General features: G+C 42.6%; 1 protein-coding gene across 1 annotated transcript in view; it reads left to right on the top strand.

Moving 5' to 3' along the window:
• Positions 1–21,667: 21,667 nt before the first annotated feature.
• Positions 21,668–22,515, top strand: part of NUDT14 (nudix hydrolase 14) — a 60,285-nt gene continuing 59,437 nt past the window's right edge. Inside the window, exon 1 of the mRNA XM_084287504.1 lies at positions 21,668–21,762. Coding sequence (XP_084143630.1) covers positions 21,682–21,762 — 81 coding nt within the window. The 5' untranslated portion in view covers positions 21,668–21,681. The remainder of the gene's footprint in view (positions 21,763–22,515) is intronic.

The raw sequence follows: 22,515 nt of genomic DNA, 5'->3' as shown, positions 1-22,515 counted from the left end.
TGGGGATGCTGCCAGGAATTAGTCCCTGCACACTGACTGCACCAGAATGGGAGGAAATGTGCCCTGAGAGGAATCACCTGTTGTTCCCATCTTGGTCCTCTGAGTGCAATGCCTTTTGCCCATCTTCTTCTGCCTAAATCTCAGCTTGCTGAGAGCCAGCACTCTGAGGGATATTGTTTAGATGATAGTGAATGGAAAGAGATGCAGAAGACAATTGACTCTGTGCTCTCTCTGTACCTTTTTTTGGGTGGAATGAATCAGCATCCATCTCTCAGATAGTCCCCAGTGCCCATACAGGTGCATATGTATTTTACCTTCTTTCATTTTCCTAAGCAGTTATAATGGGAGACAATCAACATGCTTCAGCCTGGTGCCAGAGCACTCTCCATGTGCCATAAGAGCTCCCTGCATAAAATCTTACAGCCTACATCCCAAATATACGCAGAGCAGGGAGGAAAGGATTTGCACTGTGGCTCTCGCCATTTCTCTGCCAAGAACCTACTTGCTCAACCAGGAGATGGTTAACATTAAGCCAGGAGGTTAAGAAAGGAAGAACTACTTGCATCCTCTGTTATCTGAAGAGTCAGACCCAGGCAGAGCTGGACCTAAGCCACAGAGCTCAGAGGAAGTTTTGATGTGCTAAATTTAAAATCATAAAACATTAATAGAAGACAAAATTGGAAATCAGTTTCATCTTCGTCTATCTGCCAAGTGCTGATTTCTCAGCAGAAAAGCAGATAGCTCAGGGAAATTCTCCCATCTATCTCCATTAGGGTTTGAGGTTATCAGCTTTTTCCTGTCACATACAAAAAAATTACCTTTAATTATCTCAGTTTACACCTACACTACCCAGCCTTGGAAACTTGCTTTAGGATCTGAGAATCTAGTTGTCTTCTCAAGTGTCTTATGAATCATCATCAGCAATGAACACATCAAGGTCCTTCAGCTCAGATGGGCTGTCTCTTGCCATAACTGAGGCCAATACCTAGTCCTGAAGATGGAGCTCCATTGAACAAGCCATTCCTCATGCACAGTCCCCCATCCATTCTGGTTCAGCCATCACTGGTCCTAAGCTATCACGGCACTGAGTGGAACAAGAGCAATAAGCTGTCCTGCCTTCCCATATCAACAAATGTATCCCAGATTATGACTTAGGTAGGTCTAGGAAGATCTACTTGCCTAAAAATGCCTTTTTTTTTTTTTTTTTTTTTTTTTTTTTAATACAAATGCCCTTAGGAACATGAGTTTCAAGTGTTGTGTGAACTGCTCTCATTCCCTGAAGTTCATGTTGTTAGAGGCGAAGGGGGATTCGTTTCCTGATAAGCTGGATGAAATCCTTTTGCAGGTTGTATAATTCACAACTAAATATAGCATTTGTCAATGCTTTTCTTGTCCAGAGGAAGAGAAGATTGTCTATTGGTTTCCTCTTCATTACATGGTTTCTAAAATAAAACATCTTTGTTTAATTGAATGCCTCTGCAGTCTCAGTCAGGTGCAACTCCTATTTCTTCAAACAAATGGATAACAAAGGAAACATGCAACTGCCACATAACCTTGTCACTTGCTTTGAGGAGAGGAAGAGCTACAAGCCAGTCATACACTTCCCTCAGTGCTTCAAGGACAGAGGGAACAGCTGTCAGTCTGGGGGCAGCAGGGTGGAGGAGGATCACACCCTGTATAAAAGCAGAACAGGAACTGTAGCTAAGCTGCACTCAGACAGGGAATGGGCTGGAAAAGGGTGAGAGGGACATTCCCCTTGGTACCATGGCAATTCTTGCTGGTGGACCATCAGGTTTCTGTTATGGCAAGTGACTTCATTGAGGAAGTTCTTTTGAAACCAAGTGAGATATTATAATGAGCCTGGTGTGAGTGAAGACACCATAATTTGGCATCACCTGTACAAATGGACATCTTTGATATATGAGGATCAAGTTACCAATCTGAGTTAAGGATTGAATAAGTGTCTCTCCTTTCAATAAATATTATTTTGTATTATTTGGGCTATAAAGCTGACTGAGAACAAGACCTGGTTGTGTTAGACCTGCTGCATACCCACAGAGGCAGACCCTCCAGACCTGCATTTGATATTGGTGTCAAGTATATTGTGTCACAAGGGTAACAAAAACAGAAAGGAAAGGAAGAAATTAGGTGGTCAGAAATCACACAAGATGTTAGTGGAAGTGCCTGAATGCCAGTTTTAGAAAGCTAATGATAAATGGTATGAGTACTGGGAAATAATTAAGGAAATCTTCCAGGAGCTCACTGCTTAGCTGATGATAAAATTCAGGCTTTTGGAACACCACTCTGTTATTCATAACAAAAGAACTCAGAATAACACAGTCCATGAATAACATCCCTAGATCCATGGCTCTGTGCTCTATCCTCTGAAAAAAAACACATATGAATCTCAGGCTTGTCTTTTCTAAATTCATCAAGTCTGATTTCACTTGTCAGAAACTACCAAGTTCTACCAGAGTGGGATGCAGCAGAGAGAGAAAGAAAAAAAAAAAAAAAGTCACCTGTCTTGATGTTGTAGTGAGAGTCAGCATGCATTGCTCTTGTAGGACATGTCTGCTATCCAGTAAACTACTCCCACACAAACCTGAGTCCATCCCCTTTTCTCTCTCTCCATATCTAACGTGCTCCTCATGCTGAACACTGGCTGTGGTCGCTCATGCATTCACTTCTCCTCAGGCCTGAATGCCTTCTCCTGCGGTAGAAGAGTAAGTCTGGGCAATGACTGCAATTCCCAGATTTGTAATCCTACAAGTTTTAAGGCCAGAGAAGCTGTCATGATCTCGTGATTGTATAGTCTGACCTCTGGTGTAACCCAGGGCAGAGAAATTCATGCAGAAGCTCCTGCACAGTGCTGTGGTCTCAATCTGTGGTTGGTGGCGGTTTAGAAACTACAGCTTGCTGCAGTCTCCTGATGACGGAGAATCACCACATCCCTGGTCAGGTATTGCAGTGGTTTGCTCACTCTGAGTCACCATAACACAAATGCTGTTGAGCCTCACAGGCCTCCTATGGTTACAATACATTTTGCAGTCTCTCTTTCAGAACAACACAAATAAAAATCTCCTTTTGGGTCTATTGCTCGGTCTAAAGCATTCAACAGAAGTGAGATCTGGTGCTCAGGATATACACAAATTGTCTATAAAGTGTCTGATGAGAGGAAAAGCTACTTTCTACCTACGTCACTAATTTACAAGCTGGTGTATTATCTGACCCAGACATTGTTTTTTAAACCTCTCTTGGCCTTAGAGAGAAGGCCTGGCTTTGCCAAGAGGCTCCTAAGGACATTGAAACTGAATTTCTCTTCCTATTTGAAAACATCTCTCGTTGAAACACCCTTTAAGGGAAATCACAAACGCAGGAAACAGCAGTTACAGTGAATCGTGTTTGTCCGAATAGAAGGAATGTGATGATATCATTTTGGAATGTGCTTTCTTTCTCAGGTTTTTGTTTTGGTGGCAGGAATGTCATTTTCTTAAAAAGTAAAGCACATTCTTGGCCATTCTCTCCCTCTCCCCCCCTTCCAAATTTTGCCTACAAATCAATATTCCCATCTTCTGCCATGTGTTTTTCCCAAATTGTCACATACTGTTCTCATGTTACCAGTACAACCATCTGATGTCAGGCATCCCAACAAGCAATTATAAAAAGTCATTTACTATTACCTAGAGAGCTTATTTCTATACATAAAAGTTTCAAGATGTTCTTTGCTATTTTAACTTGAAGGTGTCATTTTTGCATTTGGGATAGAGGATTTGACCATTAAAAAACATGTCCATTTCCATCATGCCATTGCAAAACCCCAGCTGAGACCTTGGCCCTCTGAAATGAACTGTAAATACCTCAGATGGTCCATTTTCAGAGGAACCCAAAGGCATCTGGTGCTCCTTTCTCCATGATTCTGACTGGGCACCTCTCTTAGAGCTCTGCCTGAAAGTGCCCATTTACCAGAGGACGTATCCCCAAAGCCAGATAACATTCCTCTGTTGATGAAGACATGGAGATCTTTGCCATGGCTTTTCTGTGGAACCATATTTTTTCCCCCATTTTGACCTAATCCATGTCCTATGCACTTCTGTTCCATCATGCTTTTATGTTTCTACTTCTGGTTGTTGACCTGATCAGGATAGAAATTAATTCAGTGTCCCATTGAGGAAACAGTACAGGGAAAGCTCTGTGTGGTTTGAAGATTCCCTTATCCGCATGGGAAGGATGTGGGTGGCTTCCCCAAAAGACAAGGCTGGTGCACCAGGAGCTTGTCCTGCAGCAGTCTGAGACCTCTTCAAATGGAAAGTGGATCCCTGATGGTTGGAGGGACAAAATGAGCTGCTTGTCCACCCTAGCAGCCAGATTCACAGTGTTTAATTTTTGATGTTGAAGAGGGTAATGTGTAACAAAACAGCGAATTACAAAAATCGTACCAATAACAATTTATGAAGTGTGTGCTTCAGCAGTGAACATCCAGTACACAGTAGAAGAGTGGCACTGCAAATAGAGGAGTCAATTGAAATGCAAAAATATTGACTCCTGTGCAAATAAAAGCCAACCCAGAATACTGACTCTAAGTCTTCTTATCCTAGTACACCTCATGTCTCAGAGATGGCGTGGTGTGTTTCCTAGGTCTTTATTTCTCAGAGATCATTAACATTAACAGGTGTCAAACTGCAATTTCTGACCAGGATCATCATGTGTATAATAACAAGCTCAGCACTACTGAAACCCAATTCATTGTCCTTGCTCTTCAACGTTGCATCTGATCTCCAAGGTTGCTTACAATGAATGTTACTGCATTATTTATTTATTTTTTTAATAAAAAGTCTAAAAGTCTTTTCTTTCACTAAGCAATGTTTAACAGAATGCTAAGGATCTGTAATTGGACAAAGAATCAAAATTATCCAAAACAATCAAGGACACTTAAAGATCAAACATTGACTTTACACTAGCAGAGCTGTCGCTCCAGAAGAATTAAGTCTGGCTGGGCAGATGTAATACTGCAAGCATCAGTTAATGTATTTTCTTATGTTTTTTATACTGGCTACAAAATGATTATGCAAAACCAGAGGCTTCCTACTGACTTAATTCAGGATTGTGTGTGGGTGTAAGGGTGTGCCTTCGCTGGAGCAGTTTACATGACAGGGGCCAGAAACCCAATTCAACACGTCTCTGTATTCTTTTACAATTAGATAAACCAGTAATAAGTTCATAATTGCAATTCCACAAGGTAATTTCATGTGCCTGGGAGATGACAATATGCATGCAATTAAAAGAAGAAAGCTTTTCATCCCTGCAAAGTACATTACTGAATACTCTGTCTTCTATTTGCAGCATGCAAGCAGAAGGGAGGGCAGGGGTCACCCTGAGCACGGTGGAGGTACCAAGAGGGGAAGCGAGAATCCTTCTCGAAGCTGCAAATTCACTCAGCTCAGTTCAACAGAAAATATGGAAACTCAGCTCCCTGACATGCTAGCTCTTCTTACCAAGTTTCAGCTTTTTGGTTGTGTGCAAGAGGAAATATCTTGGGATAAGGCTCTTAGGTCTAGTACAACAAATAAGGTATAAAAATCCCTTTATCCTGACCATCTTTTAAATTAAAAAAGCAGCTCAATTTCTGAATTATTACATTTAAGCTGTCTTTCAACTTTCCTTTTTCCCCCGACAGCCTTAAATCTCTTTGTGGGTGGAGATCTAATGTCGGCACATGCAATTCTATACTTTAATCATTTTTTAACTACAAGATCAAAGCAAATCGGTTTTTATTACTCCAGTGTCCAATACTTCCTAGCTTAACTATTGCATGCCAGGCAACAGGTCTTCTCAATATGCTGCATTAAAACAAATCTTTTCAGATGCATCTGCTTTCCACCAAGAGATATATTAGAGGAAAAAAAAATAATAATAAAATTATATTCTAGTAATCTTCAGGTATGTAAATTAGTAGCAGTACAAATGAAATATAACAACCTTGTTCCTGCACTGACTCTGGGGCTGTGTGAGCAGTGCACTGTCCAAGAAGAAACCCAATGGCAGACCTCGTTAGCATCTTCACCTCATTTTAATTTCTAACACTTTCCTTCATTTTCCCTACTCCCACGCAGGAACACAGAGAAATTAATACCTGGCCCTTAGCCAGGCTGCTTGGGTGAACGGCCCCCTGTGGTGTGACTCCTCTGGCCACAGCACAGGAATGATGGCATCTTTTCCCACCCTAATGTCTATTCATCCCTAAAAGTGCCTGAATCCTGTCTGTGTTACTGGTCTCACCACGATAATTCCTCCCATGCATTTGCCAGTACCTCACTCGCATGGGTGGGTATGAGGGGAATAAGGTTTTCTGGGAGAACCTCATACTGCCTTTGGTGACACCACTGGCTTCAAGTTTGGGACATTACGATCACTCCTTTGTGCTTCTTGAGTGAAGATCTCACTTAACATACCACCTGACTCATCAACGTGCTCCCTGCTGCTCACAGGGACATGACTCAACCTTGCTCAGCAGCCCAGGGAAATTTCAGCAGTATCTCACTGTGACCAGGGTTTAAGCTTGCATGCAAACCCCTGCAGACCTGCAGCTGTGCCACTTGCCATTCGGCTGCGCCAGACATGGATTCACCAGGCTGCACTTCCAGGCGAGCAGAGCAGGCACAAGGCTCGCGCTTTGTTGTTGGGTTGAAATCCTCCCAAATACTTCTCTGTCACAAGCCGTTCCAATTAAGAAGGCATGCAATAATGCCCCTAATTACATTTTTCTTTGATGAGAGATCTAGGCTATTTTTTTTTTATTATTATTTTATTTTAAATGCATGTTGTATAGGGTTAGGAGAACCTTCATTTCAATTCTTTGCATACCTTGGCACCGGCCTTGTCTCCGCCCGACGGCGGGCTCGGGGCCCTGCAGAGGCACGTGCAGCTCCTCTGCTCTGGCAGTTCGGGGTTTTGGGTGCCAGTGGCTGGCGGAGTGACCCGGTTTTGGGTTCTGCTGACTCACCCCTGTGCTAAGTCCGCCAGCTCTGCCCGCTCCAACACGAGAGGGAAAAAGACCCTTGGCTCTCAGGGGTCTTGAGTGGAAGGGTCTTGCTGCAGAAACCCTCTCTCAGTGCTGTCAGGTTCAAGCCAGTGCTGAGCAGGAGATTTATATTTTGTTGATTACAATGGTAATAAGCCACAAACACAAATTCAAAGAGTAAGATTCAACCAAACCCATGTTCTCTTTGAGAAAGATAAAATCTCTGCCTTTTACACGCCTATCTATTGATGTGTTCATGGATAAAATGTGTAATTTTAATTAACTGAAAGTACCTGCCTTTTATATTGAACTTGGTGCTAAAAACAAAGAAAATCATACAGCAAAAACGCCACGCTGGCTGGCTGAGTGCAAGAGAGATCTTTCTTTTGTGCTGAGAAATTGGTATGTGCACTGCTTTCCTCTCGATCAATACACATTAGTGTGCAACTGATGACTACAGAAATACCCATATCACTTTGCTAATCCTCTTGCTAAGCATTTATACGTTCAGCTCCTCAGATGCAAGTTCCTCAGATAAATTTCTATTAGTGGAACAGCTATGGGGAATACAGTTATTGCTAAAGTAAGGAAAAAAAAAAAAAAAAAAAAAGAAAGAAAAAAAGAAGAAAACCTAAAAACAAATGCATCCATACAGAACTGGAGTTAAGCACAAGGACATCAGATTCTTTGCTGTAACTGTTTAATGCTGTTATAGTACAACGTATCTGTCTCTATTACTTAAACTGTTGTGGCAAAACCATCTCCATTTAACACACATGTATGTAAGTATGGATGGAGGTGTAGGTATATTTACACATATCTCAAGAATGCTGTGCTTTTGATGGATCCCTTAGGATTATTTGGTCAGCACAGATCCTTTGATAATGCTGGAGAAGAATTTTAGGTCAGGAATTTACAGTTACACTGAACCAAAACCCTGAGCCAATGGGTATTTCATTAGAGCTAACTTCTCATCTCCATCCAGACCCAGGTCTCAAACTCCCCTTCCTGGATATCCTCTGTTGTCTCTGCCCAAGGGTTTTGCCATCTCACTCTTTCTTTTGACACCACCCTGTTGTTTGGCTACCGGGATGCATTGTTTCTCTAACTAGATCAAGGATTTTGCCAAGTCCTGTTGCTTCCACTTCTGTAGCATATTTCGAATTCCTCCAGCCCTCTCTATCTCAAAATTCTTGGCCCTGCACAACTGTTTTATTTTGGCTGCTAGAAGCCCACAGTAACCTAACCAGATTTTGGCTGGCAACACAGATCTTTGTAACCATGTCTGTTTTTCCCTGGGCACATCTTTGTTTACCAAGTCTGGTGGTGGTGGAACCAGTACAGTAAAACTCAGTATACACAGACACAGAGGAAAATCCATGGCTGAGTCCTTAACACAGATAAAAGTGCCACAAAATAGAGCTGAGGACATGGCTCAGCCTAGGTCTCTGTTTTTTTTTTTTTTTTTTTTTTTTGTGGATACCTGTATCTGTCAACTAACTACAGCCTCTTTTTAGTGTTTCCATAATGTAAGCATACGATGCGCTATTTTAATTTTTCATGCCCAGTTTGCACACAGGTGAATGCCCACAAGCAACTGTCTCTGGGTAATGGCAAACACGATGCAGAGACTCTCGGATCCTCTGATTGAATTAGGCTGTTGTGGCTAATAATGTCTGTTAATTACATCAGAGGATCACTAGCTTAATGTACATCGGTGGATAAATGTAGATGCTGATATTGCTGATGGCAGTGATAAAAATGTAACAGTACGAACCCACTCTCTTCTGCTGCAAATCACTTCCTCCTCTATAAACTTTCTCAGTGTTTTCAGTAAAATTCAGCTTCAATTTTTGTAGCAAACCCTTAAGCAAAGCTCAGACAACATTTATCCTATAACCATTTGTATTAGTATTATCTTCCTCCCCTGGCAGATTAGCCAGAGCACTAACTACAGCAGTTTTCCTATACACAAAATGCACAAGATCGCTTTCAGGATTGCCTCAGTGGTTTACTAAAAGACAAAGTTCATCTTTTTCTTTAAGCTTTTTATAAAACTCATTTTGGCTGAACTCAGAAAATGTGACTATACAATGGGAAAGGGCAAGCCCTCCTATTTCTTTTTTTTTTTTCCTTTTTTTTTTTTTTTTGTATGAACACAATGGCAGGATAAGGGAGGCACCGCGCATTGCGAGGAATACACTTTAATCAAGTTGCTCAGCACCAAATATTCGTCCTCTGCCACTCTAGATGCCAATGTTTGTTTTCTGTCTGGGAGAAGGAACAGACAACACTTCATTTTAATAAAAATCTTTCAGAATGAAGCAAACAGAATTTGGAGATCTGCTTCTTTCCTTGGTTTGCAAGTGACTTAGGAGGTAAAGATGACTGCAGCCTCTCCCCTTACAGCCTGGCTGGAGGAGGTTTAACGCTTTCCTGCTCAGTTTGCGAGCTGAGACACAGGAGATCAATTGCGATAGTGTTTAATCCAACTCTTCCCCCCTTCAACAACACTGCCATTACTATCATACACAGCTTGGCTTGAGTGGGAGCTGCAAAATGTGCTGCTATGATTAAAACTGCAGTCGGGAGGGTGGAAATCTAGTTTTATTAAGCACATGTAGGCACTTCCTAAAATTATGAGTGCAACTAAAATCAGGACTTCATCTTTACTCTCACAACAGTCCCGTTCTATGATATAACAGCATCCAGCACTGCCAGTTTTAAGGACATAATCACAAGCTTTCTGAGAGGTTTCTTTAAAATTCCCAGCTCCTACAGCACTGGACATGTAAGTATATCCAGGCAAGAAAACATAATCATAAGAAAGACTCATCTTTCACCTAAATAATTCATTTCCAGCCTCCAAGTTTGCATAGGAAAACATAAAAGCCTTAAAGACTCGGTGCAGTAAAACTGAAATGCTTATTTATTTATTTTGAACTCTCATTACATCATGGCCAGTCTCCAGGACTTTGGGGCTTGAGCATTACATTTTTTATATTGTGGGCTGACAGCACTTGAGCACTACAAGCATCTCATCCTGTCTGCACGTAGCATCTGATAACAGCAGACCGACTTTATTATCTGTGACAAGGTAGAAATAACGGCCTGAAGACTCCTATTTTGTCCGTGGATTCTTCTCCTCTGAAGCAAGATCTCCTGCCCTTTTCTTTCAGCAGCAATTAATGCCCCAAAATCAAGGGAAGAAGAGGTAAGAGGAAGGGTGAAGAGGCAGAAACATGAAACCTATGTCCTCCATCCCTAACATTGTGCCCCTTGGAGTACCAGAGGAGCAGCCCTGTTGTCACTGAGCTGCAGGCAGAGGAGATGCCAGCACTGTGGGCTGTCCTCCCAAGACCCCGGGCTGGAGCAGAGCACAGGAGGGCTGCACGGGAAGGGGAGACAGCAGGCAGTGGGGCACTGCAACAAGCACCTTTTCTGCCACATGCCTCTCCCCAGTTGCCTTGCCTGACACAGGTAGAATCTCTCCGTAAGGGTCAGTTAGGAAAAAAGAGGCACACACAGGTAATACTGCAATTTTTTGTAAGCAGGAAATGGGGCCTGCTCTTCTGTTTTACCTTTGCTGTCCCTTGGGGCAGTTCCACTCCATGGGCTCTGTCCGTTCTGGCACCAGCTGCCTACCTGGTTTAGCCATCAGGTGTAACCAGGTCTGCATATTCACTTGGGAGAGGTTTCACTCCCGAGCAGGCATTTTCCTGTGCTGGAGGGGCCAGGAACGATGGTGCTTTCACATACTTTAGACTCAGACCACTTCTGTTGACCATGGAATATGCATCTCCCTGAAACCACATCCCCTGTTCCCTGCTGACATCCAGATTTTCATCCAGACATTCATCCAGATTTGAAGGTACAAGATGTAACTTAGCATGTACTTTTCCTCCCAGGCATTGTAAACCACCCTTCCTCTTGGGATTTTTTTTTTTTTTTTTTTTTTTACCATTTCAGAGGTGACACCCAGAAGAATGCAAGGATTCATCTTCCCCTGTCAAAATCAGCAACACTGTGAGAGCAGAGAGTTGCCCAATGAGCTGAACTGGAGCTGGGCATGCAGCACACCTGGAGACATGAGCAAATGATTATTCTAGAGAGGTTCTGTAGAAATTGTGCTAAATCCCACCTCCAGGGAGGGACCAGAGACAAGAAACTGGGGCAAAGGCGTCACTGGCTGGTGACCAGAACTACAGCTTCCTGAAGACATCACAACACATAAAGAAGCCACTCTGTTTATCAGCTCTAACACCAGGTTTTCATTTAGATTGAAACAGTTGAAATCAAAAATCTCATCACTCATTAGACATGATGATCTCTTCTCTTTTTCTGCTGTTGTGAGAAAATGTTTTCCTTCTATTCAGAACTTCCAAAGCAGTTTCATTTAGCAGTCTGTTGTCCCTGCTTGGGAAGTACAGAAAACAAGAGAAGAAACACAAATTCATAGATTGCAAATCCTTTTTTTTTTTTTTTTTCATTCACTTCTGTTATTGAGTCAGCTATCTGTGCGCACTGCCAAAGGAAGTAATGGGAGTTGTCTATATAAAACTGAGGGAGCACAAATCAACAGGAGAGAAAATTGGGTTTCTCTTGAGCCACGGTCAAAAGCAAACCCATCGATGATGTAAAACAAAGCAGGGATTGAAGCAGACTTGCAGATTCCCTGCACTGTAGAGATGCTGTCTATGTTGCATGACTGCTTTGCAGCTCTTTCTCCTTTAATCTAAATAATATCAGCCTTCAGACTGCTTTTCGGCATGTCTGCTTGCAGACATTACTGCACTGATTCCCATCTGGTGCATGTTTTAAAAGTTTTCTTCACAACCTTAAGGATTAACTGCCCTGTTTTTAAATTATTATTATTATTTTTTTTTAACAGAAATTTAGATTCTGAAGCTCACTGAAGAAAACAATCACTGCTAAGAAGTACCTAATCTCTGGCAAACTCTCCCCTGCTCGTTGGACATTCAAAGACCTACCAGCAGCTGTTAATGTAACGTTATGGGTGTTTAGCAGGACTTCCTGTATCTAATGAACATAGCTTTTTCAGCGAGGAGACAAAGTGCAACGCTGTCCCAGGAAAATCAAAACGATGTAGCATTCAGTCAGGAATGCACTTACTACACGGCCTGGAATCATGAATTCATCTCATGCTTCTCTAACAAAGATCTCATCTGTAGTCCCAGGCACTGCAGGCACTGACACAGCTTCAGAAGGGATGGGGTTATCCTGCTCCCAAAAGGAACTGATTAGGAGAGATGTTCCACAAGCTATTTGATACAGGCAGCACAATCCAGAATGACATTTGTACAGCGAGTCAATAAAAAAGCAGTAATCTCCAATATTTTTACGTCCAAGAATGCTGACAGCATTGTACAACTGACAGTGAAAATTAAAGTTTTTTAAGCGCTCTGGATTTTAAGAGAAATTAGACGTGTAGGTGTTTTTAAAAAGCTGCTGTTTATTTCTCTATATCTAGTTGTTCACAAGGATATGGGAAATAAAATATTAAGTTGTGAGGTGAGCCAGTGTATGAAGTGGAGGTGGTGTATGAAACGAGGACGATGCAACACAGGCGACCTGTAAGAAAGGCTTTCGGCATCTTTTGCCAAATATCCAACTCGTGGAAATTGTGTGAGCAAGGGAGTGAAAGTGTACAAGGAGTTTTGCTTCATCAATACTATAAAATAAACTGAAGTTGAAATGGGTGTTGCCCAATCCAATTGTCAAACATTGCTGCCGCAATACAAAGACAAATGTTTATTGGCTTAGCTTTGAAACTGCAGTAAATGCTCTTCTATTCAATTAGATAAACAAATACAGTACTGAGTATATAATAGGGTCCTTTCAAGTAAATTATGCTTCCTAACTCATGTGTAAAAGAAAAATGACTTTTAATGTTTATATTCCTGTAAAATAAGAAACCATCAAGGCTCTCCTTCTGTTATATTCCAAATACATAAAAAAGGAGGTCTAAATGATGTCCATTTTATGACAACGTGAGTTAAGGGAAAAAAAAAAAAAAAAGTCAGTCTGACATTGCAGCTTTTCTTCTCAATGTTATGAGAGGGAGGAGAAAAATTTCTCCATTCCGTTCTCATTTACAGTAGCACAAATCCCCAGGAACTGCACTGACTTCAGTTGGTTATTTTGGATTTAGGGCAGACTGAGAGAGATTAGAATTTGGTCACACATGAATGAAGAACAGGACATCTACATTCGCTGTAAATACGTTTTCCTTTCTTAGGTACACAGAAGAGCAATGCTGTCCTTAGCAATGACAGATTATGTGCTTTTGGTTTACCTAAGTAGTGAGAGAGATTTATCCAGTTACTGAGAGGAGCATCTCAGGGAAATAAGTACTTTGCCACTTTCTCCAGCAAGTGCTTCCATTTTATGTCCAGAAAGAGCCACATTCTCTGCAGGATCAGGGCGTTAGGCAAAGGCTAAGTGCATACATACAGCATTATGCATCCAGTGATGAGAACCACCTGTTTGTGAGTCTGTTCTATTGTTTCTGCCAACGATTGGCTCTCAGTCATGGCAATCTCTCATGCAGATATATTAGCATACATGGATTGTATATCTTTAAAATACCGAGTAGAAAACCGTAGTAGTTACTGTAGAACACTGTTGTTAAAACAACATGCAATTCCTGATCTTGATGAAGGAAGGCATTTTCTTCATACAGCATACCCAGTTATGAGAATCCCAAATCTAATCTCAGCAAAAAGAAAGCAATACAGCAAATAGCTATAGATCTACAAGCAATAATATCCTCTGCACAGCATGAGCCAGCTTCGGGTCCCAAAGCCCCTGTGTCTTGCCTTAGCCAGCCAAGGTGCAGCATTGCCCTGAACAAGCAGGTAGCCAAACAAAGTGTCTCTTGACAGCTACCAACTTTTAATACATCCGCCTCTTCCCTTCTGCAGGATTTCTAATGAGGAGGCTGCAGGCAAGGAAGAGGCTTTAAGAGAAGGAGCACTGCAAAAGTAAGGTGAAAACAGACTGCTCTGGGAGATCAGCAGAGATTAGGGACGGATATCGTTGGGCTCAGTTCTGCTGCGAGCATGCTAATGCCCAAATCTCCACTTGAAATGCACTGGATACCTTCTCTGCAGCCTCTAAGGCCATAGTACAAAATAATAAATCCAGCAAGATGGTTCACAAATGGGAAAGGTGTTTTTTTTTTTTTATTCTTTTTTTTGGGGGGATGTGGGGGTGGGTGCTGCTGAACTAGAACCAAAGACTTGGTATTGTCTAAATGCACACAACATTTATTAAAAAAAAAACACTGCCAAGGTTTCAAAGTCAAGCACTCAAAAGTTAGGAAATGTCAATGCCAACAGTTTTGAGAGTCCAATTTAAGACGGCTAGGATTTCTTTTTTAGAACTTCAGTTCTTACAGAGCCCTTCATGTGATCAAAGAACCGGTCTCTAACTTTCCGGCAAGCTCTCAACAACAGATCAGCTCAGCTACTTCCAAGTTCGTTGCCAAACCACCTGAATGTAATCAGTCTGACCCCTGTTTTGCTTCCTGACTTTAACTCTCCAGCACTTAAATCCAGCTGCCCACCTCCTCCACTGCTGCAATGCTCCCAGATCCCTTCTCTACGCTGCCTTTCACACACTCACACTCGGATGAAAGCTACGCTCCCTTGAATTAGGTTGTGCAGAGCTGAGCCTGCCCTTCCCCAGAGCCCTCCTCCAACTCACTTCTAACCACAAGAATCTCTCAAAAGCATTTCGGCTGTTTTGTTCCGTTTTGATACTGATGAGCACAATAAAGCTCTGGATTCCTAAGCACTGCTGCAATACAAATAAATATGAGAATAAGATTGTACACCTAATGAAGAAGAGGCAGGGAAATGGCCAGTTGTGACTCCTTACTATTCTCTCATAAATTACATAGATATTTATGTCTATACATGTCAGAATAAAAGCCATGTACCTGCTCCCTACATCTGGTAGAAAAAAAATAATAAAATAACTCTCCAACTATATTTTTCTTTTGGAATGTCTCAATTTACCGAAGAGAAATGTTTCATACAGACAAGTATTCAATTAAATTCCTTCGGAAAACAGGCAGGCTTCCACTGGAGCTATGCCAGCCCCCGGCTTCTGAGCAGCCCAGCTGGTAGTCTCCTGAGGACCAGGGCTTCCAGCTCCCACAGCTTCAACAAATCTTGCTAGGCAAACTGCCTGAAGATTAAGGACCCTTGGGCTTTTAATGCCTGCAGTCCAAGGCAGGCTACCAGGCACAGTGTCACGGTGACTGGAGAGCTCCGAGATACCAGGGTCATGGCTGGAGCCACGGCCAACACTCAAGCATCCAACAGCTTGGGCTCCAGTCCTTTTCACAGACAATTTCCAGCTATTGGAACATCAAGGTTCCCGGAGAAATCAAAATACTTTTCTCCTGACAGCTCTATTGCATACATACGGGCCAAACAAAAGCAGATTCTTCTTATTCCTTTACCCTCCTTCAGCTGTTCCTTATTATGTTATGCTAGTCTTGTTTGTTCCTTTGTATAAATTAGTTTGTAGCTCTTTTGGGAAAGACACCATTTTTCTACCTGTATTTGCACAGTTTCTGGCATAATGAGACCCAGACTGTAGCTGTGCGTGGTACTGTAACACAAACAACAAGGTGTTATCATTTTCTTTTTTCCCTCATTAGAGAGGAGCTTATTGAAAAATCAAAGTCTTCTCTCTAATCATTCTCACTCTGCTAGCTGTAGGCAACATTTGTTGGATAGTAATTAAAAATAATTAAAAAAGCATCTGATTTTTGCATGCATATTGTTTCTTATTTTTTCACAGGCTATGTGTTTGTTCTTCCCCCAGCTGAAAAGCTAGGAATCAGAATTTACTTCCCATGTTCTCACCTCCCTCTCTCTACTTTATACCATATTGCAACTTGTCATATTTTATTATGAATATCTTATGAACTGTCTTACTGACATATTAGTTACATATTTATGTTGAAGAGCTTTTTTCCCTCACTATTTTTAGAGACCAATTTTACATGTCATGGTATCTGTATCTGTATTTATATAGAATACGTCTCTTTTTTTTTTTTTTTACTGTATTTTGTACAAGAATTTTAATGACAATATGCACTAAAAAAAAAAAAAAAAAAAAAAAAAAAAAAAAAAGCTTTGTATCAGCCGTTCATTCCCCTGGGAGGTGGATAAATTCCAGCAGTTTTGGAAAATGGTGCTGTTCTCCTTGACACAGGTGAGCTTTCCACTATAGCCATGAGACAGTACTTGACTTTGCAAAGTACAGACCAAGAAGGTCGTTTTCTCATTAAAAGAGACACATCTTGGTTTTCTGAAAGCAAACAGTAGCTAATGGTAAGATCTAAGGAAGGCAAACTGAAATATTCCCCTAGCTCGGCGTGGTGCACACCAGCAATACCACACACCGTTCCTGTCTTGCTCACGCATTCAGTCCTTATGAACCAAATTCTGCAAACCCGTACAGGAATAATTACTCCGAGTTCTTCTGACTGGGGCTATTCATGTGATTAAAGCACCTCTGAACCAACTGATGGTAAATAAAATGGTTGGAACATACTGTTATGTACTGCAGCGCGGACCTCTGATTTTATATTTAGTAATGGAAATGTAAATTATTTAAAACAGCACCAACAAAAAAATAAGTCTCTCAGAAAAGTTACTACTAAAATAAAAACAAATTTCTCTAGGGCTCTATTTTCAATGCCAGAACAATTGCATAAGCACGATTCCTGACTTTCATGAATGTAACCAGGGTGGTTATGCCCCAGAACTGAATAATAATTAAAAGCTAGATATTGGCAGCTTCAGGCTTGCTTTTCTGCAGGAGCCTAGGGGGTAAACTTCAGAAGGCAAACTTCAGAACAGCCACTTCATTATGGAAAGAACCTGCATCTGATCCCCGGAGAGGTGCTCACAACTAAGCTCTCTGTGGCAACGCAAAGATGGCCCACGTGAAGAAGACAAGCTTTTGTGGTGGCAGCCGGAAGGTTTCCCAACACAAAATCAAAAATTATACCAGATTTTGGACATTTTTATCCACCTGTCACACTAAGCATTTACAGCCAAGGTGTCCAACCTCCCTGATACCATTATCTGATCTTAACAAAAACTGCATGTGGTCCAGGGAGCTGGGGAGGAGGGCGTTTTGGGAGTGGTTTCCAGGCAGAAGACAATGTCTCTGCGGGCATCCCAGCTGCCTGAGGCTGGATGGGGCTGAACCGGGCATGCAGCTGGGTCCTCAGCAGCCTCTACTGGCTTTGTTCTGCCCAGAGTCATGGGCTCAGGCTATCTGTCACCCCAACATCAAAGCCTTTCTACTAAATACGTGCCATCTCCTTGGCACAGGACCTGCGTGCAACGGCTCACAAGCCATAGATTTACCGTAGTTTACATTTCCTGACTTTTTCCTGTAACCACAAGAGCTGGAAATAATTTTTAAAAATGAGAGCTGAGAACTGCGAGTCAGCTGGCCTCTACTCGCTGAGGCTTTCATCCTTGCAGTATCTTAGTAACTACGCAGATATCAAAAGAAATATAAGATTGTATATATAAAATGATACTCTGCAATATCTGGAGATAAAGAAAAGCTCTGGATGAGATGTTTTATTATTATTATTATTTATTTATTTATTTATTATTATTTTGTTAAGCGATGGCCATGCCATGGTGCCTGGTAAGGACAGACTGAATTTACTAGCACACACACACACTCACACACCAAAATCACTGTGGGAAATGTGCCACCTAACTGTGCACGAAGGAGCCCAGCAGCTCAGGCGCTTTGCTAAGCTCCAGCAGGAAGAGGGAAGTGCCACGAGGGACATTCCCCGGTGCACATGGCAAACAGCGGGGCTGCTGCCTGAACAGATGGGCTGGGGCAGGTGGTGAAGGACAAACCCAGCTCCCTGCACGCTGATCCCCAGGCACACAGGTGGAGAGGCTCCACGAGGTGTGCGTGGCTCCACGAGCTGCCACAGGTAGAGGGGACAGCAGTGCCAGCCCCATGCAGGAAACATTCCCTGTTCCGTCCCAAAGCAAACAGCAATAAAACAAACTGCTAATAAGGATGCAACCTGACCCTCTGCAAAGTACATGCCCAAGGTCTGTGTGTGTTTAAAGGGAAGGGAAGGACTGTGTCTGCAAAAACTTCAACCTCAAGGGGATTTTTTTTTTTTTTTTTTTTAAAAAAAACAACAACAAAATTTGTTTGGATATTTTGCTGGTAATAAAAGTTACTCACAATGTAACACAGAGCAAACATTGCTTTGAAGGAAAGAGAAGTCTGTTAAACAAAGAACCTTACCCTGAGGAAAGAATTCCTTTTTAGCACTAATGTTAGCATTTCATTTTTTATAAGAAATCCCAGTGAATCTTCCCTTAAGACTCTTTAGTTCCAGACAGGACACTTCTTTTTTCTTCTCTCTCTGTTAACCTAATCTGCTGATCTTTCTTTCCAGGGAAGAAATGAACTTGCACTCATGTTTTTGCACTTCTTTACCTGGCTGTTTGTCACACAGTCACACAAAATGTTCTCAGACCTGCTAAAGCCCGTGCCCATAAACCATCCATACTTCAGTAATTTACAATAGATCAGATCCAGGAAAACACTCGTTGCAACATTACATATGTTATTTAATAAGTGAGAAAACATTATATAGTACAGATGCCACTTCTAAGGAAGATAAAGAACTATATTTGATGCAATGAAAAGCAACCTGTCATTCTGACACCTTCCTGGTTTTGGGGGGAGTCAAATTAACAGTAACTTAGGAAGGATGATGTGATGGCACAAGACAATCGGTCTGTGGAAGCATACCATCTGTGCCTATTTTAATCAGGAGTCTAATGGTAAACATAGGTAGTAATCTGCAAAGAAACTGCAATAGCAAAGAGCAACCTAGGATGTAAGAAGTTTGGGAACCGATAATCTAGGGACAGTGTCAGAGAAAGGGAAATGATACTTTACAGGGTATTACTAATGGAAACCAGAAGATTTTGCAAGCAGTTAAACATCTGCCTGAACTTAAGCATCAGAGTCACCTCACTGAAAGTAATAGACACTAGCGCAGCACTTGAACACCTTGGAATTATGAATGTCTATTTTCTCAAGCTTTTGGAGGAATGAAACCACCAGTTTAAAACACAGACAAACATTCAGAGATGTCTAGTAACACACAACAGAGTAGTATGGAGATCTGCAAGGTGATAGTTATCTGAGGTAATAAATCCATATGGGGCAGCGCTCTGAGCAAACATGCCCGGCCTCCCAACGTCCTTTGGAATCAAGTTACCCCAGCAAAAGTCATGAGCACATGGTGGGGGCACTTCTGCTCTAGTGGAACTTCATGTGCACCACGTGAGCACAGCTATCCTGACCTCAGTGCTGAGCTGCTGTGCAGCATTTCTGCTTCGTTATTTGTTATTTGCTTCTTCTTGTGAAGTCAGTGCATTTACAGCCAGGTCGGAGTCACTGCACCGATTACCATAGGCAAGCTACATGAGCAGTGCAGGAAAACAGGAAAGCAGAAGTGCATTTCATCCATCGAAAGGTAAGTTATTCCCCTTGAGTACTGCTCATGGGAGTAAGTAGGAGCAGGTCATTCCCTTCTCAGGATTGTTCCTGGACTAGCAAAGTCAAGGCCACTTGCTATGCGGGGTATCTAGGCATTAATGAAGAATTGTAACAAATTCATGTCCAGTTGCTCAACAGTAGTCTCACTGCAGGGCATATTTTAAATTTCTCATTCAGATTTCACCTGTAAAATGGTAGCACCAAGCCAGCTTCTCAATCTCAGACTGTTAAATCCTTAGTTCAGCTGTCACATTCAGAAAGAACACTGTCCGATAAAGAACTCTCTAACTTTCTATCACAATTGCAATGCTAGAGCACCCCAAAACGTTTTTTCCTGTGACACTGTGCTCAACTGCTCCAGGTACATTAGCAAGATCAGGTCTGTGACATATCACAACCCCAAAAGCTTCCCACCTAAGACTAAGAATGGAATAAACCATCCATCACACACCATGACATGTTCCCAAAAACACACACACACTGAAAACCTTAAAGTGGTGTCAGAATGTTTATTGAAGAGCACAATCTCACTGGCTGAGCCGACCTGGGTACTGGGTAACTTTTAACATAAGCAAACAGAGATACTGTAAACTTGCTATGCATGGAAACTGTGTTTATACTTAAATTGGGCTTGGAAGACTGAAATAATTTAATAGCAAAATATAGCCTAAGTTCCCAGGAGCTCTGAATGACCTCAAGATCATTCTGAAAAAAAAAAAAAAAAAAAAAAAAAAAAGGAAATACAGGGACATATCCAATGACGCAAATATAGAATTAAACCAATATTTTTAAGTAGATAATAAAATACATTTAGTTGTCTATTTGTCATGAGAGATTTCCAAATATGCTTTTTGGAACACAACACTTTTCAGTCCTACAAAACATTTTATTATTTTGTCACTTGTGTTATTAGAACCGATGGTAAACGTTCTGCAATGGAAGTGCTACCTCACCTACTTTTATTGAGCTTTGTAATTACTGAATATCCTCTTTTTAGCCATGTTGTTTAGACTCTGAGTGCTACATTAGAAAACAATAAACTTTCTTACTGGTGCAGTGGTAGTAGATTAGAAGAGGAAAAAAAAAAAAGAAACAGGTGGGAGGGATTTCAGATTATTCTCAGTGCAGTTAATGTATCGACCAAATAATTAAATTTATACAGCAACTAAAATAGCTGTACACTGGAACTTCTGCATGTGAAGTGAGCACAAGTCAGAGAAAATAACCACGACAAATTGTGGGCTCTGTTGCTCAGGAATCTATAAAAAACATTATCAGGAACATTAAAATACCAAAGGGAATCTAACCTAATGTTACATAATGATGATCAAACTCCAGAAAGTCCAAAAGACCAGGAGGTTGTTAAATCTAATAGTGATTTGCTTAAAAAAAAAAAAATATGAAGGGGGAGAAAGTAATTATCTCATAACTTTGTAGCTAAAAACTGCCAGATGGGCCTAATAAGGTGGTTTTTGCTCTTATGCCATGGGCTGCCTGCGTGGCCTTGACTAGAAGTTGGTCATGAGGACAAGCCTAAGAAGCACTGCCTTATATGTTTTAAGGTACAAATGAGCATGTATTCATACCCATGCTTTCCATGGCCCTGATATGATTCCATTTTGACACACAAACACCACACAGGTGAATGTAAGGGACCGGGCTTTTAACATCAAGGTCGGCACCCTGCAAAGCCTGACACACAACCAGGACGGGGATGCAATTCGGACAAAGTTCCACACTTATTTCAGTTCTCCAGAGGACGGGGCCCAGTTTCTGTTTAATGTCGGAGTCCCTCAGCAGTATCAACACCCCGTTTGGAGATAACTGTCGCAAATAGTTTGAGAAAACACCTTTACAAACAGGTATTTTAACATGTCAACGCGACAAGACCCCTCTGCGCCCCCGTTTCGGGGTGAAACCGCTCCCTGCCCTGCCTGCTGCTCCCAGGCCGGCCGGCAGCGGCTGCGCGCGCCTCTGCCCTTCCTCCTCTGCCCTTCCTCCTTTTCCTCTTCCTCCTCCTCCTCCTCCTCTTGACGGCCGCTGCCCCCGGCGGGATGGAGGCCATCGAGGAGCTGGCGATCCAGCCCTGCACCTCCTCCCTCTACCTACGGCCCTTCCGCCTCTGCTACCGGCAGGTGAGTGCCGCCGGGGGCTCAGGCTCGCCCTGCCTCTTCCCCTCACAGCCTGCCCGTCTCTCCTCCCCTTCCCTCCGCCCCACCGAGGCGGGAGAAGCCCGGCTGGGGCGGAGGGAGGCCGGAGGAGAAGGGCAGGCTGCCCGGGGGGCCCCTCTGGTGCCGTGTCCCCCCCTTCCCCGCCCGCCGCCCCCGCCATTTTGGGCTCGGCTCGGAGCCGGGTGCGCCTCAGGCTCATGGCGCCCTCCCCGCCGCCTCTGCAGGGCATCGAGCCCCGGCCCTCCCGTGGCATCCTGCCTGCCTCAACCCCACTCTTTGGGGTTGACCTGCAGCAGGGCACCCCCTAATTTATGTTTCGCTTCCCTGCCGAGGGTTGCGAGCACAACCTGTTGGTTGGCAGCCCTCGGTGTGCAGGGTTATTGACGTGACTCTGAGTTGCACAACTGCGCCGTACGGCCAGCCTCGCCGCAGGCACGTGGAGGCGGTGGAAGGAAATCGTCTTCCTTATAATGTTTATATCAACATGAATCACCTTCCAGGGGATCCCAGAGAATGGGAGCCTTCAACAATGGAAGGAATGCGAGGCGTAACGTGGAAGTCCTTTCTCGTGGTCTAAAATGCCGAATTTTCCATGAGGGACCTTTTCTGCAAGTGAGGTCGTGCACAGAACTGGTTGCTTCTCTACTTCACAGTGGTGGCTCCAGTGTCACAGAAAGGGAGGTGGATGAAAGTGGAAATACAAAAGAGCTTGGACAA

Source organism: Netta rufina (genome assembly GCF_964035555.1).
Source record: "Netta rufina genome assembly, chromosome: 5".
Taxonomy (NCBI): domain Eukaryota; kingdom Metazoa; phylum Chordata; class Aves; order Anseriformes; family Anatidae; genus Netta; species Netta rufina.
The sequence above is the reverse complement of the archived record's forward strand: the minus strand, read 5'-3'. Positions and strand labels throughout refer to the sequence as shown.